General features: G+C 37.7%; 1 protein-coding gene across 2 annotated transcripts; it reads right to left on the bottom strand.

The window, feature by feature from the left end:
• Positions 1-309: 309 nt before the first annotated feature.
• On the bottom strand, positions 310-20,828 carry COPB1 (COPI coat complex subunit beta 1). 2 transcript variants are annotated; one of them, XM_074842509.1, is made up of 22 exons: positions 20,683-20,827; positions 17,700-17,851; positions 16,788-17,017; positions 15,878-16,047; positions 15,121-15,235; positions 14,460-14,552; positions 13,784-13,921; positions 12,671-12,790; positions 12,118-12,225; positions 11,876-12,022; positions 11,305-11,450; positions 10,199-10,295; positions 9,475-9,635; positions 8,643-8,763; positions 8,059-8,286; positions 7,703-7,882; positions 6,500-6,644; positions 4,857-4,976; positions 4,264-4,409; positions 2,879-2,968; positions 1,929-2,084; positions 310-642 (listed from the first exon to the last, which is right to left on the bottom strand). In XM_074842509.1, exons 2-22 carry the CDS (start codon positions 17,788-17,790, stop codon positions 583-585), a joined length of 2,862 nt encoding a protein of 953 aa, XP_074698610.1. In that variant the 5' UTR covers positions 17,791-17,851; positions 20,683-20,827; the 3' UTR covers positions 310-582. The 2 variants fall into 2 exon arrangements, 1 of the variants encoding a protein (XP_074698610.1); XR_012625457.1 differs by lacking the exons at positions 310-642; positions 4,264-4,409 and having other exon boundaries at positions 1,941-2,084; positions 20,683-20,828.
• Between the last annotated feature and the right edge of the window lie 1,064 nt (positions 20,829-21,892).

Genomic DNA, 21,892 nt, shown 5'->3' on the forward strand with positions numbered 1-21,892 from the left:
TGGAAAGAGCTGAATTTTGACAATCTCTTTTCTGTTATTACACACTTGTCTGTGCCAAGTGATTACATTACTAAACCAACCATCTAGAACACACCACCTTTGATTTAGCTGTCAAATATATATCCTCCTAGGTATACCAGTGTATTTTAAGAGTCATGATCACACATTGACACAATTCAGGCCTAGTCGTTATTGTAAACACTAAAGCTATTTACACACTCCCATTTTCTTAAGAGTATCAAAATACCCCTGGCCAGATATTTAATACTAATCAAAAAACACAGAGATTATAATTTACAGACAAAACAGTACTGGCATAATTTGTTTATTGTACTGTGAGCATCAGTATATATTAGAGACAAAGAAAACATGACTTCCAGGACAAAGAAAAAAACCTGGCGATTTAAAGTTTTGCTCAGTATCAATCATGGAGAACCTATAAATTATCTGCTGGAATGCTTTCAGCTCAAAAGCCTGGCTTCTACAATTACAGAACACTGAAGAATATAGTATGTTCTGGATCTCAAAAGCCACATACCTAAGGTTAAATTGTAAAAGACCTGAAAAGACATTAGGTAAAATCTATAAACTTGTTTTCTTCTGAGACAGATTGATCTTATCTCCAAGACTCAGGGCCATTCCCTGTAAGGAAAAGAAAGAAGACATTCATGACACAGATATTTCACAATAACTTTATCTTATCTATCTTAAAATGGAAGTTCCATATATAGAAGTTAGTGGCATGGAAATTAAAGTATTTCTAACCGCTCATTTATTTGTATACAGTATAGTGCACACTTTCTTAACACTAGGTAAAGGCTAGATCTACATATGTTATTGCAACAATTAAATGAGCTAGCAACTGCTAAATCTGTTATCAATACAAAAGGCAGAAAAATAAAAAAATTTAAGCCTTTTGACCTTCCACCAATTGAAAGTATGCTGCCCCTGGAGAAATTACAACTGTCAGTCCAGTTACTGAAATACAGCTGCTGAAAGTCCCAGTGCTGATACTAGCACTCAATGCACTAAAGCTATAGAAAATAATTTAATCACAGAACCATATTAGTATTGCATAGAAACTGAAGAAATCTCAAAATAAACTGCATGAATAAATCCACGTAATCCATAGCAGAATGATTTCAAGATGAAACCAAGCTGGCATATGTAACTGAATGCAGTCTTATGTTAAAATACCACTGTAAACATATCAGAAACAACAATATAAACCACTTCAAAATCTTTACAGTGACATCACATAAACTAAATCGTTTCTTTGAATGTGAAAACTTTCAGGTAGTCCTTTATTGTATGCTGCTTAAAATACTTCTATTGGTACACTGTTTGGGTTTTTTTATTAAACAGTTCCAAATCTTGTACTTTTTTTTAGTTGGAAGGTATAAGTTCTAAAATTCAAAGGAGGCTCATAGATGTACCTACAGAAAATAATCCTACTGAAAGACTTCGGGTTTTGCCATTTTTAAAAAGAACCAGTGAACAGCAATTACATGCATAAAATTTCCCTGTTGTGTGAAATCGGAATGTGCAATTTAGTAGGAAACAGATCATGGAATCTTGGTGGGCATTTGCTCTTTATTTAAGAGCAAATAAAATATAACATCCTATTTGTAGTGCTATTATAAAATAAGGAAATCCTGTCCCAAAGGCCTAATTTATGATAATGCACTATAACGTGGTTTTAGGGTATGACTACACCTAATTAGAAAGACATTATTTTCTCACAAAATCTGTATAAGATAGTTTTAAAAGTAAGGCTAAAGTTCCTATATTCATCTTCCCTAAAAATTTTCCCATTTACCTAGTACTAGAAACTAACGTACATCCAAAAACTTTAGTTTTTAGAGTGCTTGGCACATTTTCTTAAAAATGACAAGGAGAAACAGTGCTCTAGATGTGAGCCGTATTACCTGACTCTTTGCACGGATTCGTATGTGACCAGTGACAGGCGCCTCTGGTCCCAGATGAATTGGCTTTTCAATGCTGACATTTGCAAGTGCATCTTCTCCAAATATGGAACGCGCATAAAGATTGGCCGCCATAAAGCCACAATAACCAGAAAGTGCCTACAGAAAGCACATTTGAACTCTTTAGAAAGGCCAAAACCCTTTAATCATATTCTAATTCATCCTAGGTTAGCTAGGCAGATACCAGTATTTAATGTTTAAACTTTTTTCTTCACATACAGTATTTTATAAAATGGGAGAATCATGCAATGGGAAACAGCGGTGGCCTTTTTCTAAAATTAATATTGGAAGACATGCAATCTACAGTACTCATCAAGACAAGGTAGGATGGCATTTTATGATCTGATTTAATAAAGGGCAAAATGGTAAAGAAGTTAAATAGTAGCAATAGCTACTATATATATATATTTGCTCCTGCTATACATACATACCTAGCTCCTATACATATATTAGCTAACAGCTATTATACATATTATAGCTTAATAGCAAATACCTATTGCATGTATTTATTTTGCTTTACAACAAAAAGGTTAAACTGGCAAAGGAAAGGTAAATTTTGGCAGAGAAGGAAGGAACTTGGAGCTACTGAAAAAAACCTTTATAAAAACAAATGGTCCGATCAAATCTATACTACAGCTTAGCTACTACAAATTAAAACAGACATTATGATTTTCTAACTGGGCAAGAAATGGCTGAAGTGATTAAGCAACACAGAATTTTGATAACAATTTGCTTTTACTCTTTTCAGACCACTCATTTAAAAACTTTGAAGTATATGTACTATTTTATATTGTAAGCAAGCATCTCTAATATTCCTAACAAATGCTAAACAAATTAAACAATAAAGCACACAAACTAAAAACGGTGTCTAAGTCTCCAAGCAAATAGCTCACCTTCTCTGGAGTCAGGCATTTCATATTGGTTGACTTCAGTATGTGCTGTAAGTATTCATTTAGATCAATGATATTTGTATTCACTGTAACCTTCAAGAAAGGAAAAAATGGCAGTTACTTTAATTAGCACCTCAGGCATTTCTGAAACCATCTCTTCTTAGGGGCTCTATAAAGGAGATTACCCTTGCAGTTCTCCCTGAAAAACATCGCATTCAGTAAGCTATCTGCACGTCCCATTCTGTGGTGGCATCCTCACCTCCTGCCACCCACTTTAACGTTAAAGAGTAAGAATTTCATGTCATTACCATGGTTTCTAAAATGTATTAGGTGAATATGATATTCTGCTGAACGTGCAGACTCTCTACAGCAGATAGTGGACTTCTTGTCTGAATATACTTTACACATCACCAGAACAAGAAGAAGTGGTATCTAGTCCAAAAGCTTGCTTTTTAACCCATGATAAAAATTACTTTCATTTTTCCCTCCTAGCAACAAAGCTCCCTGGGCTGCCTTGGCTTTCTCATATTGAATATTGTGGGTCTTGTTTAAATTGTTTTTGAACACATCTTTTAGGACTAGTTTACAAATTGCTAAGGCTTCACATATCATGTATTAAAATTTATTGTTCTCAAGTTCCCTCTGAGACACTTAAATCTAGTCTCAAGTAAATACAGGTAAATAAATATACAGGTACCAAACAAGGCTACAGTTTGTGTAAAATACCTCCCATTCTGTTTTTAATCTCATACAACAAAGCAGCATTATCTCCTTTAAACACTTTTTTTAACAGGTCTGTAACTAACAGTTTGGGCACTCACCAATATTAAGTGTACCCACCATTTTGTTGGTCTTACATAGCATCCACAACCATACACTACAGCATATGTAATAAAGTGAAAGATGCCCCTGCCCAAGGCACATGATGCTGGAATAAATGACCTTTAAAAGGTCCCTTACAACCCAAATGATTCTCTGATTCTATGATTTTTTCATTTTAAAAAGAAAGACAACGTAATTCAGAACTGGAGAGGCTAAGCAGTATGAATAATTCTGCAGTCTCAGCATAAACTTATACTTGTTGCTATCTTGCCTTTGAGCTGAAATACACAGCAGTCACCAATCAATTTGGACACCTTCCATACAGAAGGTAAGGCTCAATGCACATCCCTCTTTTGTACAAAAAAACCTAGATATTGCATCACTAAGCCTGTGAAACAAGTAAAATAGCAAAAAGACAGTAAGTTACTTGAGGCCAACATCCAATGCAATGCTGAATGAGGTTTGTATCACAACAGATAATGTTGACATAATGAGCTGACGTAGAATAAGAAACAGAATTATACCTCAACAAAAAACCCAAATAACATACAAAAAATAAAACTAACTTTGTTTTCCCACTCAAATTCTGCCCACATTTGTCTGAATTCTGCATCCGTACAAGAGGCAGGCTGGATGTAATCCATGATGTCAATGTGAATATCACTGAGAACCACACAGTTTCTGTCGCTGGCTGCTCCAGAGACATCATACACTGCAATATAAAACACAAACCACCTTAATGGTTAAAAAAGTGAATTTGCACCAAATAAGAGTGCTCAGTGACCACCTGCCAGTTAACAACAGTCAACCCTTGGTCAGTCTCATTGCTGATCTCTGTCCTGTTCAAGCGCTTTACCCAGTTGCCACAGAACTCTGACTTAAGTGTATTGCTCTTTCAGGCAAGGCTGTCTATGTCATTGCAAATTCAGAGACTTGGGCTCAAGTATCATGCTGACAATCATTCTAAAGCAGCATGTTCTACTCTGATTTTAAGTAAAAGTGATACATATTTTTAAAAATCATCACAAAATATGCACATATTGTAGACCATTTAATTTCCTCTCCCAGTACAAAGTGTTTTAATTATTTCTGAGCTCATTAAGCAGTTAAGAAATACTACACATTAATGTTAATTTTGCACACTGAATTGGTTACTTACCAATATTACCAAAAATGATTCCATTTTCTGTTGAAGCGACTTTGACATTAGCCTTAATGTTTGCAAAATCATGTGGAGCAAGTGTCAGAGGAGATGGTTTTTCCACAAGTTTCAAGTCACCTGTGTAAACAAATTGAGAGATGAGGATCAGGAAACATCAACAGTACACAATGAATTTAGCTTTTAGAACAATACTTTTTATTTTCTTGTCATTTCATTCTAATGTCTACAGAGTTGCACTAAATACCACCATAAAGGTATCAGTTGGACTGGATTTTTGGGTTTGTGTGTGGTTTTTTTTGGCTTTGTTTTTGTTTTTTTGTTTTTGTTTTTTTTTTTACAGCTTGCTACCTGCAAGACAAAATAATTTACATTACATTACAAATTTCAGTTAAAATATTAGCATATTCACCCAAACCCCACTGAAAACAAATGCAAATACTGACTTAAATGGGCTTTGGATTGAATCTAATATTAAATTTTTAACAATCAGGAAATGGTTAATTCTACCTTGTGTTTTAATCACTGACAACATCATAACAACCTAATCCTACAGTCAAGGGTCTCAAAACCAAAGTTCAATGTCCAGTATTACACGCACTAAGCTATTTATAAACAGGTCAAAGTATCACCTTGATTTTAATTGCTCTCAGGAAACATTAAGAGATGTATTTTTCCTAATCCTTTAGCAAGCAATTGTAAAAGACTCCTTAGTTCTATCAAACTGCAATTTGAGAACACAGCATGAACAGCATCAGCTCTACAGACAGGAGTGATGCATCAAGTCAGTTTTTGCAATGTATCTGGAGAAACCAACTGGGAAATACAGAATTCCACTTTACTGAGCTGATAAATAGAAAAATACAACCTATTAAGTAAGATATTCCTTTTACTTATCTCCATCATTCGTCTGATGAAATGATTTACAAAAGATTAGGACCATTATGCCCCTTCAGTCGTATCTACATCAATTAAAAGTATGTAACATGCATTCCCCTCGTGTGTTGTAAACCTGTTTTAACTCCAGAACAGAGGACAACCAATAGGGAACTGGTTACTGTTCTTGGATTATCTCTGCTCCAGTCCCTCCCCTAAAAGAAGTTAATGAAGCCTCAGTACTGTTCAAGCAAGCCTTTGGTACAGCTGTTAGTACAGGGAATGGTTTCAGCTGAGTAAATGCAGTATTTAAGTTCTTCAGGCTGAGTGCAAGAACCACCCAGGGCAGATGGCTTTCTGTTGCCTGACATTTGCTCCATACCAGTTTGGATTTTATCCTCTTGCTCTACGGTAACAGCAAAATGGGGAATAAGTATATCAAAAAAATTGTCCACATTTCAGGAAAAAGGGAGAAGGGGAAGTGGAATGCTATTTTTCTAGTGAAAAAAGCATGAAAAAATTCAAAATCTGACTACAATTTATATTTGTTAGATACTGTTGTCAGTGTCAGTAGATTTAAGTCTTCCACCTTTTGGAAGAAAAATATATTTTTAAAGGCACCAAAAAACATCCTTTCAAAATAGCAACTAGCTGGCATAAATTTGTAAGCGTTTGTAAGTGTTTCAGAAACTCCTTAGGACTATGTGCTAATGCCCAGTAGCTCGCTGCTGCACAGCAGCTGCTCTGTTTCCACCAGTGCCCCTCACCCAGCGTAGCCAGCTCTAGCGTGCAGTTCTGCAGGGTGTCGCTGGTCTGGTTGACCACAAGCACATCCAGCACAATGTCATACTGATTGACATGGACGTACGCTTCTGCATAGACAGGGTCCGAGAAACCTGTCAGCTGAGTAACCTGTGAAAGGAAAGAGTGTAAGGTATTTTGCCTCTCATAAACCAGTTTAAAACATGGAATCATGTCAAACAATGACCAAGAAAAAGAATAAAGTACAGTTAAATCCATTAGTCTTTAATATGAGCCTCCACATCAAGCAGGTGTGCAAAAAGCTTTTAATTTCACAGAACTAACTTACTCATAAGAAAAAAGGAAAAAAATAAAAAGTGGAAAAAAACACTGCAAAAATCACCACAAGTTTTGTCTAGAAAATAGTATTTAAAGAAGTTGTGATGTTTAGGAAATCTAAAGTTTATGCTTAAGTCTTCCAAAATAAACAGACTTCATTGATTTACAGCTAAACTGTCCTTATTATTCATATAAATAAATTTTAACCACATCCTTCCTTCACATGTCCTTTTGCATACAACTATGAAACCTTTCTAGACAAGACGTGTTCTGAACTGAATTCACCTAAGTTCCTAAGATATGCCATTTATTCTTAAAAAGATCAGCAGGACAAAGAAATGCTGACTTAAAAGGAAAAGGTAAATTTAAATAATACAAAGAATTCATCCAGTCTTGTAAATAAGAAAGGTCTGGTTTTTTAACTCTAACTAATGAATGAATCAAGAGAGCTCTTCTCTTCGGACCTTCTCTGCAGGTCCTGGTAACCAGCAGCAAAAATAGGTATAAAGAGTGAAACAAGGATTCACTGCACTTGGCAATAGGATATGGCAGCCAAAGAAAGGGGTTCTTAATCACTGTGACACCCCTGCTCTCTTCCCTGTGAACCTTACTGGGCTCTGCAGACCAGCACACAACCTTAATTTCTTCTCCACATCCCACCAGCTCAGCACTCTCCAAGTCTCCTCCTTATTCTTCCCCTCCCATGTGAAGAAGGTAACAACTTTAAGCACAAGGGCTTCCTCCTGATCGTAACCAGGAAATAAATACCTGGGTCTTACCAATCAACTAGCACAGCCTGGGTCATCGGTTCCAGCCTCTGATTCCCAAAGCCGATCCTGTGCATAAGCAGCACAAAGCGTATATAATTAAAACACTGACTTTGACATTACCTTATTAAGTTTGGATGCAAGAGGATCAGCAGCCTCTTTCCTTTGTGTGTTGCCCATTGCTGCAAGAAGGCTAAGCTGAAACTGGTCTTCTTTTGAGCTCATTTCATTTTTAGCAGTAAGCTGCATGAAGGAAATAGGATCATCTGGCTGAACCGTCACATTCCTCTTCTCAGATTCTTTCTGCAGGAAGACAAATATTCAAGAATTCACAACGAATTCCATTCCTTAGCACAGAAACACAGTCAAATATGGTTGACTTACACAGAGTCAAATGGTGATATTTCTGGGACCAACTTGGACGTGAACATCTGTAAAAAACTCCAAGTGTTTATGGTTACACACTTATAATAGCTCACCTTCTGGGAAAGTTTCTCCTCTTCTAGCTTGGCTGACAGCATATGAGAGAGGGACTGCCTGCATTCTTTGTTGAAAATATCATTCATGAGAGGAGAACATTCTGACAAAACTTTCAGACACAAGGAAATACGATCCACATCGTCATCTGTAATTGGTTTCTTGGGAAGAGAGGACTTTCCCAGGTGGAGAATAGTGGCCATCAGCAGCATAGCTTCAGCAATAAAGGACTGAGAGGACAAGGGAAAGAGAATGGAACGAGGTTATTGCATTTTACATAGCTTTACAGGAATGTTTATTTCTGACCTATTTACAAAATGGTGCACATAAATCATAAAATCTCTGAACAGATTACTTATTTTTTTAGTACTTGTTATCTTGAAACCAAGCAGCATGATTTAGAGACCGTCTAGATAGAGTGGCTGGAAAGCAGGAGGCCCTGCTTGTAACCCAGATTATCATTATTATCCAGTCACATAACTGGCACTTCACTTTGGATTTAACCCACTTCGCATCTCTTGAAAAGAAAAGAGGAAACAACGAGCTCCTCTTCACAACTATGGTGAAAACACAATAGTTGACTTACGTTTTGTTTCTTCTTTTCCTGAACTAGTGACACATATCGTAAAGCAATCTTAGTTAAAGTTGTAGCAAGGGAAGCTGCAACAAAGAAATCGCCATCGAGCAGGAATCCTCGTAATGGAGGTCTGCAGAGACAAATGATAACCAAAAAACTAGTTTTGGATTACACTCTTTAGCCTACTTATCTTCATACCTTAACATCCATACTGTACAAATAAAACAAGCTTGGAAGGTCTCAGAAGTTGTTTTTTTTTTTCCCTCTACAAGTAGTTTTCCAGATACAGAGATATTCAGAAGTCACACAGCCATTTCCACACAGAATAGGGAGTGAAAAGTGTAATGTGTAATAATTTCATTGTAGCTCTGAGATGATAATGACTAGTCAAGATGTAACAGCCCATCTGCAGTAATTAAGGAAATATAGCAATTGTCCTAGCTACCGAGAAAATAAACTACAGCAAGTATTAAATAGTGCAACGTGATATTAAGAAAAAAAAAGTTTTAATCTAAAGGTAGTATCTCTGTAATACAATTAAAATTGTGAGGAGTACGTATGAATTACGAAGAATCAACTAGAATTTAGGATACCATAAATCAATTATGTCCTTTTTCATACACAGTAAGCTTTGATTAGAAATCTTAAGCAATTAAGCAATTTCCTACCAAGTATCATCTACCTGGGATAATATCTTAAAACAGGGAACTACCTCAATCACTAAACTCTGTATGGGAGAGAATACCAGTTAAATAAATAAAAAAAAAAAACAACAAAAAACCAAACCAAACCAAAACCACAAAACCAAGTCAGTCCTGGCCTAGTACGAAATCTTAAATACCTGTCTTCTTCCTTTTTGGCAGGTCGGGAACTACTGAGAGCACTCTGTGTTGCATAAGTGCCCATCTCTGTCACCAATTTTTGGGCTGGACCCACAGACACCTCTTCTTCAGGTTTTAGCTCACCAGCTTCTTTCTTGATTTCAGATTCTACTATTGGTATCTGAAACAAACAGGAAACAATTGTTACAATTAATATAAAAACCTGTTCCGCGGGTTTTAATAAAAATTGTCAGCACTGTTAAGGTTTTTATAAGTAAAAGGTCAGTTACAGTGCAGCAGTTTTCAGAGAATTTGAGGAGATAAGCAGATGTTGAAATATATACAGAAGCCTCCTACCCATGCAATAAAGCTCACATTGCACAGATTGTCTTAGATGCCTCCTGGAACAACCCTGACGTAAAGCATTCTTCCTTTGTTAGTGGATATAATTAAATCATATTTTAAAGTTGCTATAATTTTCTGAAATAAGGAATTTCTCATCTCCCCTCTTAACAGATATCACTTATTCTCAGTATATGCTAGCTTCAGGTTTGCTACTTAAAAAAACCAAATAACGAATGCAAAACCCTAACTAGTTTTTACTTTAGATTTCTTGTTCACACGCCATTACATATCACAAGTGTTGACTCTTAGCTGTTTTTTTAAAAATGTGTTTTTCTTAGAAAACACATTGCATAATAGTAAGTAAAACCACAAAGACCTAGCCTAACAAAGTAAACACACCTCTCCAAGTGATCTGCGAACTTCTGTCATTACACTTTGTATATCTTCCTTTGTGCTGCAATATTCTCCAAGGATCCATAAAGCTCCTCGATAAATCCTAAGACAAGAACAGAACTGAAGTCATGCTTTCATGATATACTCAAACTAACATCAAGGGAAGTGATTTATGGTCAGGTGGTAAGGGCCAGTCTTGACAAATTCAGAAGGATGCGACTGACAGAAAGAAAGTTTCATCAAAAGCAATCATCCTGTCAGCCTTAGCAAACTAATGAATGAGTATATCAGATGAGATACATTGTCTGCTACAGATTTATTCCCATCTGTGTTAATCCTGATACTCACAAAACTAAATTTCATTATGACCATAATAAAATAACTCTACTGTATGTGAATAAAGTCAGCTGTAATTTCTCCAGTTAACTGAGACAAACTGTTCCTTCATGGAGGAGAAAATGAAAAACAAGACCATGAATGAAGATTAGGGAAAAAAATAGCAAAGCTTCAGAGGTTTTTTTTTCCCCACTTTATGAGCTGATGATGGAGATAGGATTCAGTTTCCTGCGTACTGGAAGAGTGGCAGAATGGTGTCTTGATCCAGAGAAGTTCTCATATGACTTAACCTTTGCAGAGCCATCAGAAGACCAAGTTTTTAGAGCCCTGAAAGGTACTAAAGAAGCTTTGCAGATTGCAAAGCCCCGTCCACGTTAGACTTTCTAATAAATGTACAGTACTTCCAGTTGCCTAGAAGTGCAAACTCCTGCTGTGATAATCCTTTAGTAATTCTGTTTTAACAAATACATCACTTTAGAGTTCACCAACAATGCTATCTTCTAGCAAATGGAAATAAAATTATGAATTGCCTCATAAAAACTAAATTTGAAATTATTTTCTTCATTCAATGCAACAAGCACCCAATATATGTTTTGTACAAATAGGCAAGCAGGAAGCTTTACCTAGAAATCATCTAGCCCCAAAATGTCTCAGCTTCAGTTATTCTTCTTTGTGTGGGAGTTGCAAGGATTTTAGTACATATTTAATGACAATATACATTCAGTACAAGTGAGCCACCGGGTGCTCCAATGTCTGGTATCATATTTTGGACTCACTTGACAGATTTAATAGCATGAAAGACTTCAAGCATCTTCTCAACAATAAGAGGTCTGAGGTTATCAAATCGCTGGATCGCTTCCCGCACAAACTCCAAGACATCAGCAGCAGCCGCTTCATTATTATCACTAAGGAACTCCATCAGCTAGTAAAAGAGTGAACACGAGCACAAACAGCAGCACAGCTAAGTTTGTACAATAGTATTTTCCTTCTACATTCAGAAAAATAAAACTGCATATACATCTCCTGTTAAACAAAGCTGAAGTCAACCTTAAATACATTAAAAACAATTACCAATTATCGTAATCCCAAAATCGTTTTTCTAGTGGTATAAATTATTGCACTTTTAAGTGAAGGTACTCTTCAGCTCATGTTCTTCAAAAATATTAAAAAATAAAGTCTCAGAAGACAAATAACTACAGCACCAAAAGTCCTGTATTTCTTTAGGGATTAAAAATAGTATTGCTTTGTGTGAGGCCACTATTAGAAACACTTCAGCTTCAGTTATTCTCCAGGTTTTGGGAATAGCTAGATCATATTTAATGACAATATAATTAAACATTTGCATACCACTGGAATAACATTTGCAGCCATATCTGGAAACCGAACACTACAGGAATGCAATGTACGAACAAGCAGCTGTCTATACTTGTCTGTATCTTCATGCTCTGTCACATTATTAGTTTTAATCACTTCCTTCTTCAGAACAATCACAAGCTGCAGAAAAGATCAAATAAAATTGGAGAAAGTCCCATATTTTTCCAAAGAATAAAAAAAATAATCTAATAAAACAAAAGTAATCTATATTTTACCTCCTCTACATTTCTTGAAGAGACAAGATCCAGAGCCAGTTGAAGGGTTTTTTTGCGCACTTCTAGATCTGGGGTACTCAACACTCTGAGGATGTCCATAACTAGATCCTGAAACAATAACAAAATGATAACTACTTTGTTGCTTTAAATTACTTCCTTTTCATACAATTCTAATTTTCAGTCCCCAATGATTTTCAAAGACTTTCTGGATATATAATATGTGATCTACTGACAAACAAGAAGATATCCTAGGCATTAGGAACTTCACAGTGCTCATTTAATAAATTCTACATTTACACAAAAGTCTACCATGCAAGCTACATCATTAAGCCTTACAATCAAGACAGAATTTGCCATTGTTAATTCTTATGCAGACAATAAAATCAGCAATTCAGAAACATAAAAGTTCATCTAATATGTTTTTACCAAAAGCATATCAACAGAAGATTTAAACTTCAGAAGTACATTTTTCCATACATCACAAGACCTGAAAGTTTCATTTTGGAAAGAAAAGCCTTCAATAAGCCTGCAGGAAAAGATACAGCTCACATACCTGTAACACCCGTTCATGGGAAGGATGCTCCTTTAATTCAATCAACCGATCCAAAACAATCAGTTTCACATTATTATCACTTTCTTTAATAATCAAATCTATGTAGCATTGGGCAGCTGCCTAAAATTAAAAGGATGAAAAACATTTAAGCCTGAAGAGGAGAAACTGGCAAATTTCTGAGATAAATTCAGGAAAATACACCTACAGTACTATTAAAGCAACTACTCGAGGAGTTGGCACAGAAATGAACCTGAGAACAGACTTTAAAACATTCTGGCCCACTGTAAACATTGATTCCACCACCATGTTACAGAAGTTACACAGGAAGGCTCACTATGGCATCAGCTTACAATACCTAGACTTGATTTCTAATTCAAAGAAAGTCATAAAGAGATACATTTCCTGGCATGCCTTGGGTCAGCTCTTAAATATACAACAGAGCACGACAACCAATTTAAAATAGTTGTCAGTGTTAGCCTATCTAGATATGGGTTTAATGACAGCTTCTATGTACAATAATCCTACTCAACAAAAATGACTATACTAAAGTGAGAATGTTGGAATTAATACTCCTCCTGATCTTTGAAACTACTATTTACAATGCTTTTACTCTAAATCTAGACTTGCATATTCTATTTTTGAAATTTCCATACAAGTTCAAAATTTCTGTGTGTTCTTAAATCATCAGCTGTACAAACATAAATCTAGGAACCCAAGGTCGATCAGTAATCAATGTAAATCGTCACTGCTTTATGCTTCCACTCTGCTCTGAAAAGAGTAATATTTATGAGTAAAGAAAGTCATTCAGTCTCTGTAAATCTTCACTTTAGTCTGCTTTGCTAAGTATGCCAAGAAGACTGCAGGTTGGTACCAACTACTGTACAACAGTTTGCACAGTATTCAAGCTCGTCCCCTACTGAAGTCCACTAGCTGCAAAATACAGTCGCAATCCTTTTTTGTGACCAATTTTAAGAGATATTTTAAAACAGGGTTTTGAACGTGAAACGTTAAACACACCATATTACTGAAACCTTCGCTCTTTCAAAGCATCAACATACAGTATGCAGTATTCATTCCAGCGCACTAAATCATCTGAAAACATCATTTTTATACCTTGATTGCTGTTGGTGCACTGGAGAGTGTAACTAGAGTACCTGCAGCTTCATACTTCACTGCAGGACTTGATGACTGCAGTAAGTTGTAGATGCAGCGAATAAACCGAGCTCTCTCTGATGGATTCGCATGACAGACCTAGATAAGAACAACAATGTATAGTTGGCACATAAAGAAAAAAGAAAATAGCAATCATATAGCTTAATGGCTTCCCTATCTTACAACAAGGAGAAAATTAAGCAAAGGGTGACAGCCTTCTCTGGGGGTAAGAAGTATCATTCACAGTTGTAAAAATCTAATTACAAAAGCTATTAAAAAGCTATTATTCACAATTCTATGCAATGCTACAAGGTCTTAAAATCTCAGACCAAAAGCAAGGGCATGGTCTTTACTAGCTCCTGTAACAGATGCCCTGCTTGTGCCCATGAAGAACAGTCTGATAATACACAGTTCACAGCACAGCACATCAGGTGAGACACACTGCTCTATACTGTGCACCCTTCAGCAGTTTACTGTTTCAAGACACAAATCTTATTCAGCTCTACTAAACAATGACATACTCCTGACATGGACTAAACGCTAGCTATAAGGCCTTTTCCATCAATGTTCTATCCCTTTTAAAAAGCAATCTAACACATACACTCATTTTAAATGTGCCACAACATTTCCCTTTTACCTTATAAATTAGCTCAACAATAACCAACTGCAGTATGTCACCAAATGTCTGGACTTGGTCAATACAGGTACTCAAATAATCCAAAGCTCGATCCTATACAAATAAAAGATAAATTATTCTGAGTTTGTTTACTCAGCTATATTTTAAAAATCAAACCACAAAGCAGCATATATTCAACCCTTCAACTTGAAATTTACAACAATTTATGAAAACATTGTAAATCTGAAGAGCAAATTAATCCATCCTGCCTACAGATGGCAAAAAGAGAGACAAAACTAATGGTAATCAGGCACAAAAATTCAATTGCCTGTAGAGCAAATAATCCAAAACACTAAATAGAAATTGTCATTTCCTTCTCATGTGACTACAAAACCTACAGAACAGTACGTAACGGAGCACTTAATCTGGTTAAGTTCACTTGGCAAAAGTAGTTTCAGTTTTCAGCATCAACATATGCCTTCATCAAATACAGTAATTCTCCTTTAAAATGAAGACAGTACTAAAGACATACATTAACTTTTCCAGTTACCAAATATTCCACAAATGGTTAACATTATCATATATGATTTTTAATGAATATAAACAGTTTATACTACCAACAAACTACTGGCTACATTTTCAAGTATTTAAAGCAAGTGAGTTTGAGGACAAGTATTCTTACCTGATCTGCATGAATTAGCATCATAAATGCATTTCTTTTGCAGCTTGCATCTTTCTCATTCACCAAGAAATCATGGATCAATTCAGGAGCATCAGGTATAAGATATTCAAAATTTCTTTAAAAAAAAAATATCATAATTAAAAGAACTACTGGTAAGGAGTAGAACCTAAGGTTTAAGTGCATATCCTCAAGACAAGCATTTACAAAAATTCAAAAAGTGTAAAATGGTGATACACTGCTTTTTCACAGCTATTTGAAACTGTGAACAGACTCGAGGAGCTTTAAAAAACTGTTTGTTATCATGACAGCTGAGAGACTACCCCATCAATGATTTCTGTTTAATAGTAACATTCAGCCACACTGATCAGGTAACAACTGCAATAATGTTTAGGATATAACTGCGGTAGATGAAGAATGTCTCACTACAAATAAATTTATATATCCATATTTCTGCAAGGATCCTTCTATATTTATGATTACTATTACTAACATTTAGATCATTAAGAAAGGCATCTGCCCATACAAATTAACCTGCAATATAAGGACCTTAGTCACACCTGGGAAAGCAGCAGCAGTACCTTTTGCTTTTCCAAAGAAGTCCATTAGATACAAGGCAAAAAAGCAAACAAACAAGCAAATCCCAAACACCACACCAGTGTTTGATAAATGTTTACAAGATCTCAAAAACTATCTAGATCACTAAAGCTAGCCTTAGTCTTCTGCATCCATGACTTTAAATAGTTTTTCTGGCATTTACCTATAAATTGTATAAATTGCAAGAACTGCATTTCTGCGCACATAGCTGTGACGATGTTCTAGACACGCACGGATGGCTGGCATCAAAGGCTCCAACAGCTCTGCTTCTTTCAGCTTACAAAGAAAACGGAGAGTAGAGCCTCGGATAAATTCATTTGGGTGCTGAAGATCCTAAAATCAACAAGAAACATATTTGAAATGCCAGATTCTTCAGCCTAATTGTTAAGCTCAGATGAACACACTTGCTCGCCTTCTCCCACACACAGCTTTTCCATGGTACAAGTTCCCAACATCCACAATGACAACTCACTGTCTCCTCATGAAACACCTTCTTAAAACACTGCTACCCCACAATATTTAAAAACACGTATTTCTGTGTAGTAAAAAATTTTCTTCTGCATTGCATGTGTTTTCTCTGATTACTAAGGCTGTGAAAGCTCACCCTGCAGGAACTCCTGCCCACTGGATACTAACCTCTAGTGTATATTAGTTCATCTGCATCCGACCCATTCCCAAAGAAGCTGAAGGACCTTATTATCTCTGTGAAGGAGTGTCCCAAATACACCATGATCAAGTTATTCCAAAAATACTGTCCTTTTTATGCATGGCTTGTCCCAAGACACTATGAAGATGGCAGTTAGGATACCCCTCATCTTTGAGGTTCACTGACTTGGAAACAAAGAGCACTAAATTTTTGTTAAGTTGTAATAGTAAAAGAACACATTAAAACTCCTTGGGAGTAGGTCTGCAGGTTATCTACAATTATTCAGTTCTGAAGTACTGAGACATAATGGTTAGGAAGCAAATGCTGAGCATAAACCATTTTTATATTTGTTAAATAACACGAAATTATACACTTTCTAAAAAGATCCAGCATAGGAACATAAGCAATGAAATAAGCAACGGGCTACCTTTCTGTAGGCATCGCATACAAGGATCATTTCTTGCAAAAGCCTGCCATCTGGAGTGGTCTTTGGCACTATCTCCCAAAAGACAAGCAGCAGTTTTTTGATGGTATGATCTTGGAGAGGCAGCACAAAACGTATAATAGTCATCAGAAGCCCAGGTAGTTTTTCACCATTCAGAATCATAATGATTACTTTCTTCAACGCCTCCGTCTTCAGCTTGACATCTCCTTTTTCTAGAGGAGGAGGAAATGAAATCAGGAAGGCTAATATGCCACAGTTAGTTTAACAGGAACACTGATCTTCAGTGGCAGAAGGTAGAAACCCCCTCTGATGGAGTGCAATCCAGCCTATCAATAAAATTCACTCCCTTACTTCTACTAAAAGGATAAAGAGGAAGCAAGAGATACTTAAAGAATAAGCACGGATTCAGACAGAGTTCAACAAATTTCATGACTGTTTCAATGCTTAAATTTAAACAGCCTTTTACACCAGGATACTGCAATGCACTCTGATGCCATACGTATACTAAATACTAACACCGCCGTTCCTGCCAGCAAGATACAACAGGGCACTCAACAAACGGCAACACAGCTTGTTGCTTATCATTGCACTGCTAAAACCTGCCTGAGCCCAAACAGGTACTACTTCAAACAGAAAGATGGAAAAAAAATTCAAATTTTTGCACAGACTGAGGGGGGAAAAACAAAACCAAAACATATAAGATAAATGTCATGAAGTTTCTCAAAACACAGCAAACAGAGGAATGTACAGAAATGGACAGAACAAAATAAACATCAAATTGACTTGGTTTGACTTTATAAAAGGTAAACAATCTTCAAGGAAAGGCACAATGAGGGAATACGAGAAAAATTTAGGTAAGACGGAGTATGCTTCAAATCACTGTCCAGTACTTGCCTAGGTCATTTTTTAAACTGATTTCAGAAGGTGGTTCTGAATCCATCGGAACATTGATTAACGTGTAACACACATTCTCTGCAGCTGTCATGGTTGCTGGCTACAAAATTTTTCTCAGTGGAAGAATTATTTTGACATAAATATCAGACAACCTGAAAAACAAGCAAACAAAGCCATCCCAAAGTTAACAGATTTTATTAACAACCCCCACAAAAACGTTTTCTGAACTGACTTAATGATTTGAAGGGATTGCTGGGTTTCTTGAGAAGTCACATTCAAAAGCCTTCTCAGTTTTCTGTTACACTAAAATATTCCTGTTGGTACCAAAAGATAAGCAGCATGAAATTTCCCAAAGACAAAAAACCGAAAAGTAAATGAAAGAAATCTTTCCAAAACTTAGGCACAGAGATAACCGAAGTGTACAGGCACCTGACTGCAGCTGAACAGATGCAGCAGCTTTTCCCTCACCTACTCGCCTCCCTGACCCTGGCTCTATATTCCCACTACCGTCCCTGCAGTCCTGTGCCCCTCCAGGTGAACTGACCCAAGCTGCAAAATCAGCTATAAAACATCACAGAAAAAAAAAAAAAAAAAAAAGACTTTTTTTTTTTTGACTTGTTTAATAAGTTGAATCAGCCTATGAAGGAAGCTTTGAAGATGAGGATGAGATCCAACAGAGCAGAACCCAAGGATGGGAGAAAAGACAACATGGTGGAGAGGGACCCTCTCTTTTACTTGCCAAGGGTTCTCAGACCAGCTTAACTCCACTGTCTAACTGCTCCGCTAGACCCTAATGATGAAAGTAAGTATTTTTACAGTAAATGAGAAAATTACAGATCTATCAGAGCTGCTGTGTGGCTGACAGTTCAGATAACAAAATTAGAATTAAGCTCAGTCCTCATACTCATGTTTGTTTCTTCCTTACATAATAGACATCCAGAGTTCCATTTAAGTAATGAAAAATGCTCAAGTTTGAGCTTGCTCAGTTAATGCTATGATACCATATTGAAAAGCACAGTAAAGAAAATTGTTACTTTTTATTACATGAGCAATTTTGTATTTTCTACAGAAATTGTGTCAAATTTACATAAAAATTACTTTCTCTGTGCTTTTATTGCTATTAATTTTCTGGGAGTCTTAGACTGAGTTTAACCAATCATTAAAACAAGGAAGATGCCTTTTTACTTTAAATTATGATTGACACATCAGTCATATATTGTGTAAAAGCACACTTGTTTTATGTAATTATTAACTAATAATAGAGCCAACAGAACCGAACAAAATTATCCCTATCAAAGCTCGTGACTTACATAGAGATGAAAACACTAAACTCTCCAACTCAAGGCTATGCTTTCACTGCAGATCACTTTTCCTCTAAGTTCAATGATCTCGAGCAGGACCATACCTCTGTGACAAAGCTTTCAGTAACATGCCAGTTTAAGAAGTTACTGTCTGGGGATGCCAGCTCCCAGCCCACATTACCTCTTTTATCAGTGCAAACAACTTTTGAGATGCAAACCTTGTAAACTCTACACTCTTAACTTATTTTTGAAGCAGTAAGAAAAACCAAATCCAACAGACCAACACCCATTCCCAGCCTGGTTAGAAGCTCGGCCCCACTAACTGCCCTGAGGAAAAAGAGGAAAGGTGGGACATGGAGTTGTAGCGTTTGAATGAGCAGCTGAGACCCTACACAAGCTGGTACTGGGTCCAAAGCCCCTTTTCTCATCAAATCAGACTAAACAGTGAGCAGGTAAGTTGCATTAACTTGGGCTGCAGCCTCTTTTTACACAAGAAAACAACACAACTAAAACAGTACCACAGCTATCACCCAAGAAAATAACTGCACTACAATTTTTTTTTCTAAAACCCAATTCTTTGGATATAATCCTTAGAAATATCTATGTAAATGACTCCTGCTCATTTTTAAGAAACGTCTTCTCTCCTCAGCAGCAGCTTTTTGCATACTTTTTTCTATACTGTTACCCAGAACTCCTGCAGCTACCACGTTCATCTCCAGTAATGACTCACACAGACCATAAAGTAAATCCTTGCAAAAATCAGACCAAGTATCTTTACTCATACGAAAATCTCAACTGCAGAAATTCTCTCAAAAATCACAGGCAAAGAGGTCTCTGAAACATGAAAACATGGAGCACATTTTAACCTCTGAAAAGTAGCAGTGAAAAACAACTCTCCTACAACACAGAGCTGGGAGACTTGGCAGGGAGAACCACCACCAAGTTTTCCTCTTTGCAGAGCACCAAGCCTTGAAATCATACTTTAATCTTACACAGAATCCCCACAGACACACAAGTGGGTGCTACTCTACTACCTCAGCAATAAAATTTCTGAGCACCTGTATAAGGAAATCTAAAATTATACAGTTTATACAGCACAGGAAGTCAAAATGCCACGCCTGCTCTCCAGCTACATCCTTGGGGAGCCTTATGAACTGGGGTACTTTATGAACCAAAACCGTGAGAAAGCATCATTTTATTGATGCACGACCTAGAATATATAATGTAAAAACGTTTTTTAAAAAATCCCGAGTAAATTTAGAGCCAGTTTAGGGAGGTGATTACTTTTTGCTCAAAAAACCTCGCATCTTTAGCTCTGAGACAAAACTTAAAATATTTAGATGCCGCCGTCTGCTTCCCATTCCCCTGAATAAACCCAGAGACCCACAATACCGCCACACACAACACCTCTCCGGGAGGCCGCGCCACAAAGGCCCCCAAAACAGCGAGGCGGCCCTAAGCACCCTCAGACCCACGGCCCCCCGACAGCGGTGCTGGGGGCTCCCCTGAGGGAGCCACCAGGAAGGCGCCGGCGGGGCCGTGAGGCCTCGGGCCTGCAGGCCCGGCTGGAGCGGCGGCACCTCTACGGCCCCCCCACTGCCCTACGCCCCCCCCCCACCCCCCTCCCCTCCCTCCCCCCAGCCCCGGCGAGACCGCTGCTCCCCAGGCGCAAGGCTCCGTACTCGGTGGCGCGGCGGGGCGGCCCGGTCCGGTCGAGTCGAGCCCGGTGCGGAGCTCTGCCCGCGGCGCTCCGGCGATGGCTGACGTGGAGGCGCTCCTCGCCCAGGCCACATCGATAGTACGGCGGCTCTAGCGGGACACGCCTCTCGCCCGACGGCAACGCGAAAGGGGCGGGGCCGCCGGCGACGGCCCCGCCCCTTTCGCGTTCCGTGCGGGCGAGTGCGCGCCCACCTGCCACGGCCACGAGCGCGGGAGGAGGGGCTTCCGCCTCTGACGTCACCTCCCGGGGGAGGAGACGTCAGCGCGGTGGCGAGGGGAGTTTTCCCGCGCAGGGAGGTTCAGGGCCCTTCAGGCCGCCTTCCGTAAAAATAGGACTCGAAAAAAAATTTTAAAAGTCCACACGAAAAAAAAAAAAAAAGTAGAAAAATAAATAGGGGGAAAAAAAACCCCAAAAGGGAATCAGAGAAAAATAATAGAATAAATAAAATTAGAAGCAGCTTTGTCTAGTGCTTAAAATACACAGCCCCAGCATTATTATTTTGATGTTTTCATGACTGAACTATTTACAGGGACTCAACGCAGTTTTTAAAGTCTGTTCAAAACAGCATCATGCTTTATTAATAAATACAAAATGCAAGTTTTAGGCCTTTTTTTTTTTTTTAAAGTACATTGAACAGGATATACATTAAGCCCCTATGTGAGTCCATCCCAAAAACTTGTTTGTTATCCTTTTCACTGTATTCATGAGTGAGAATAATAGAATGATCCAACATGGAAAATGAAAAAAAAAAAATAACGCTCAATTAGTTTTGCTTAAAATACATCGTCACACCCATTTTGCACCTAGGAAGCACTGACTCACTGGGCTTCCCTGCCAGACGTCCCTAAAGAAGTCACTGTTAGTCCCAAACTTTGTGGCACTCTGAGTCCAAAGGGGCACCAGCTACCCCTCAGTCAGACCGTGCAGGAGCTGGAGGGACAAAACCCCAGCGAGACCGTTTATTCAGCAGCAGTGCAGAGACTGCACAGCTCAGGGGACCCATAACAGGAATTTTATGTGCTTCCCTCATTACATCAATTTAGGCCATTAGTGAGCTAAAAGTCCTTTGCTGCCCCATGGCCGGCTGATGGCTGTAAAGAAAGCAAGCGATGTAATTCAGTTCCAAACAAGCTGGGGTTTACTAAAGCAGAGAACTCAAACAACCAAAACAC

The sequence above is a fragment of the Strix aluco genome, chromosome 16 (genome assembly GCF_031877795.1).
Source record: "Strix aluco isolate bStrAlu1 chromosome 16, bStrAlu1.hap1, whole genome shotgun sequence".
Lineage (NCBI taxonomy): Eukaryota > Metazoa > Chordata > Aves > Strigiformes > Strigidae > Strix > Strix aluco.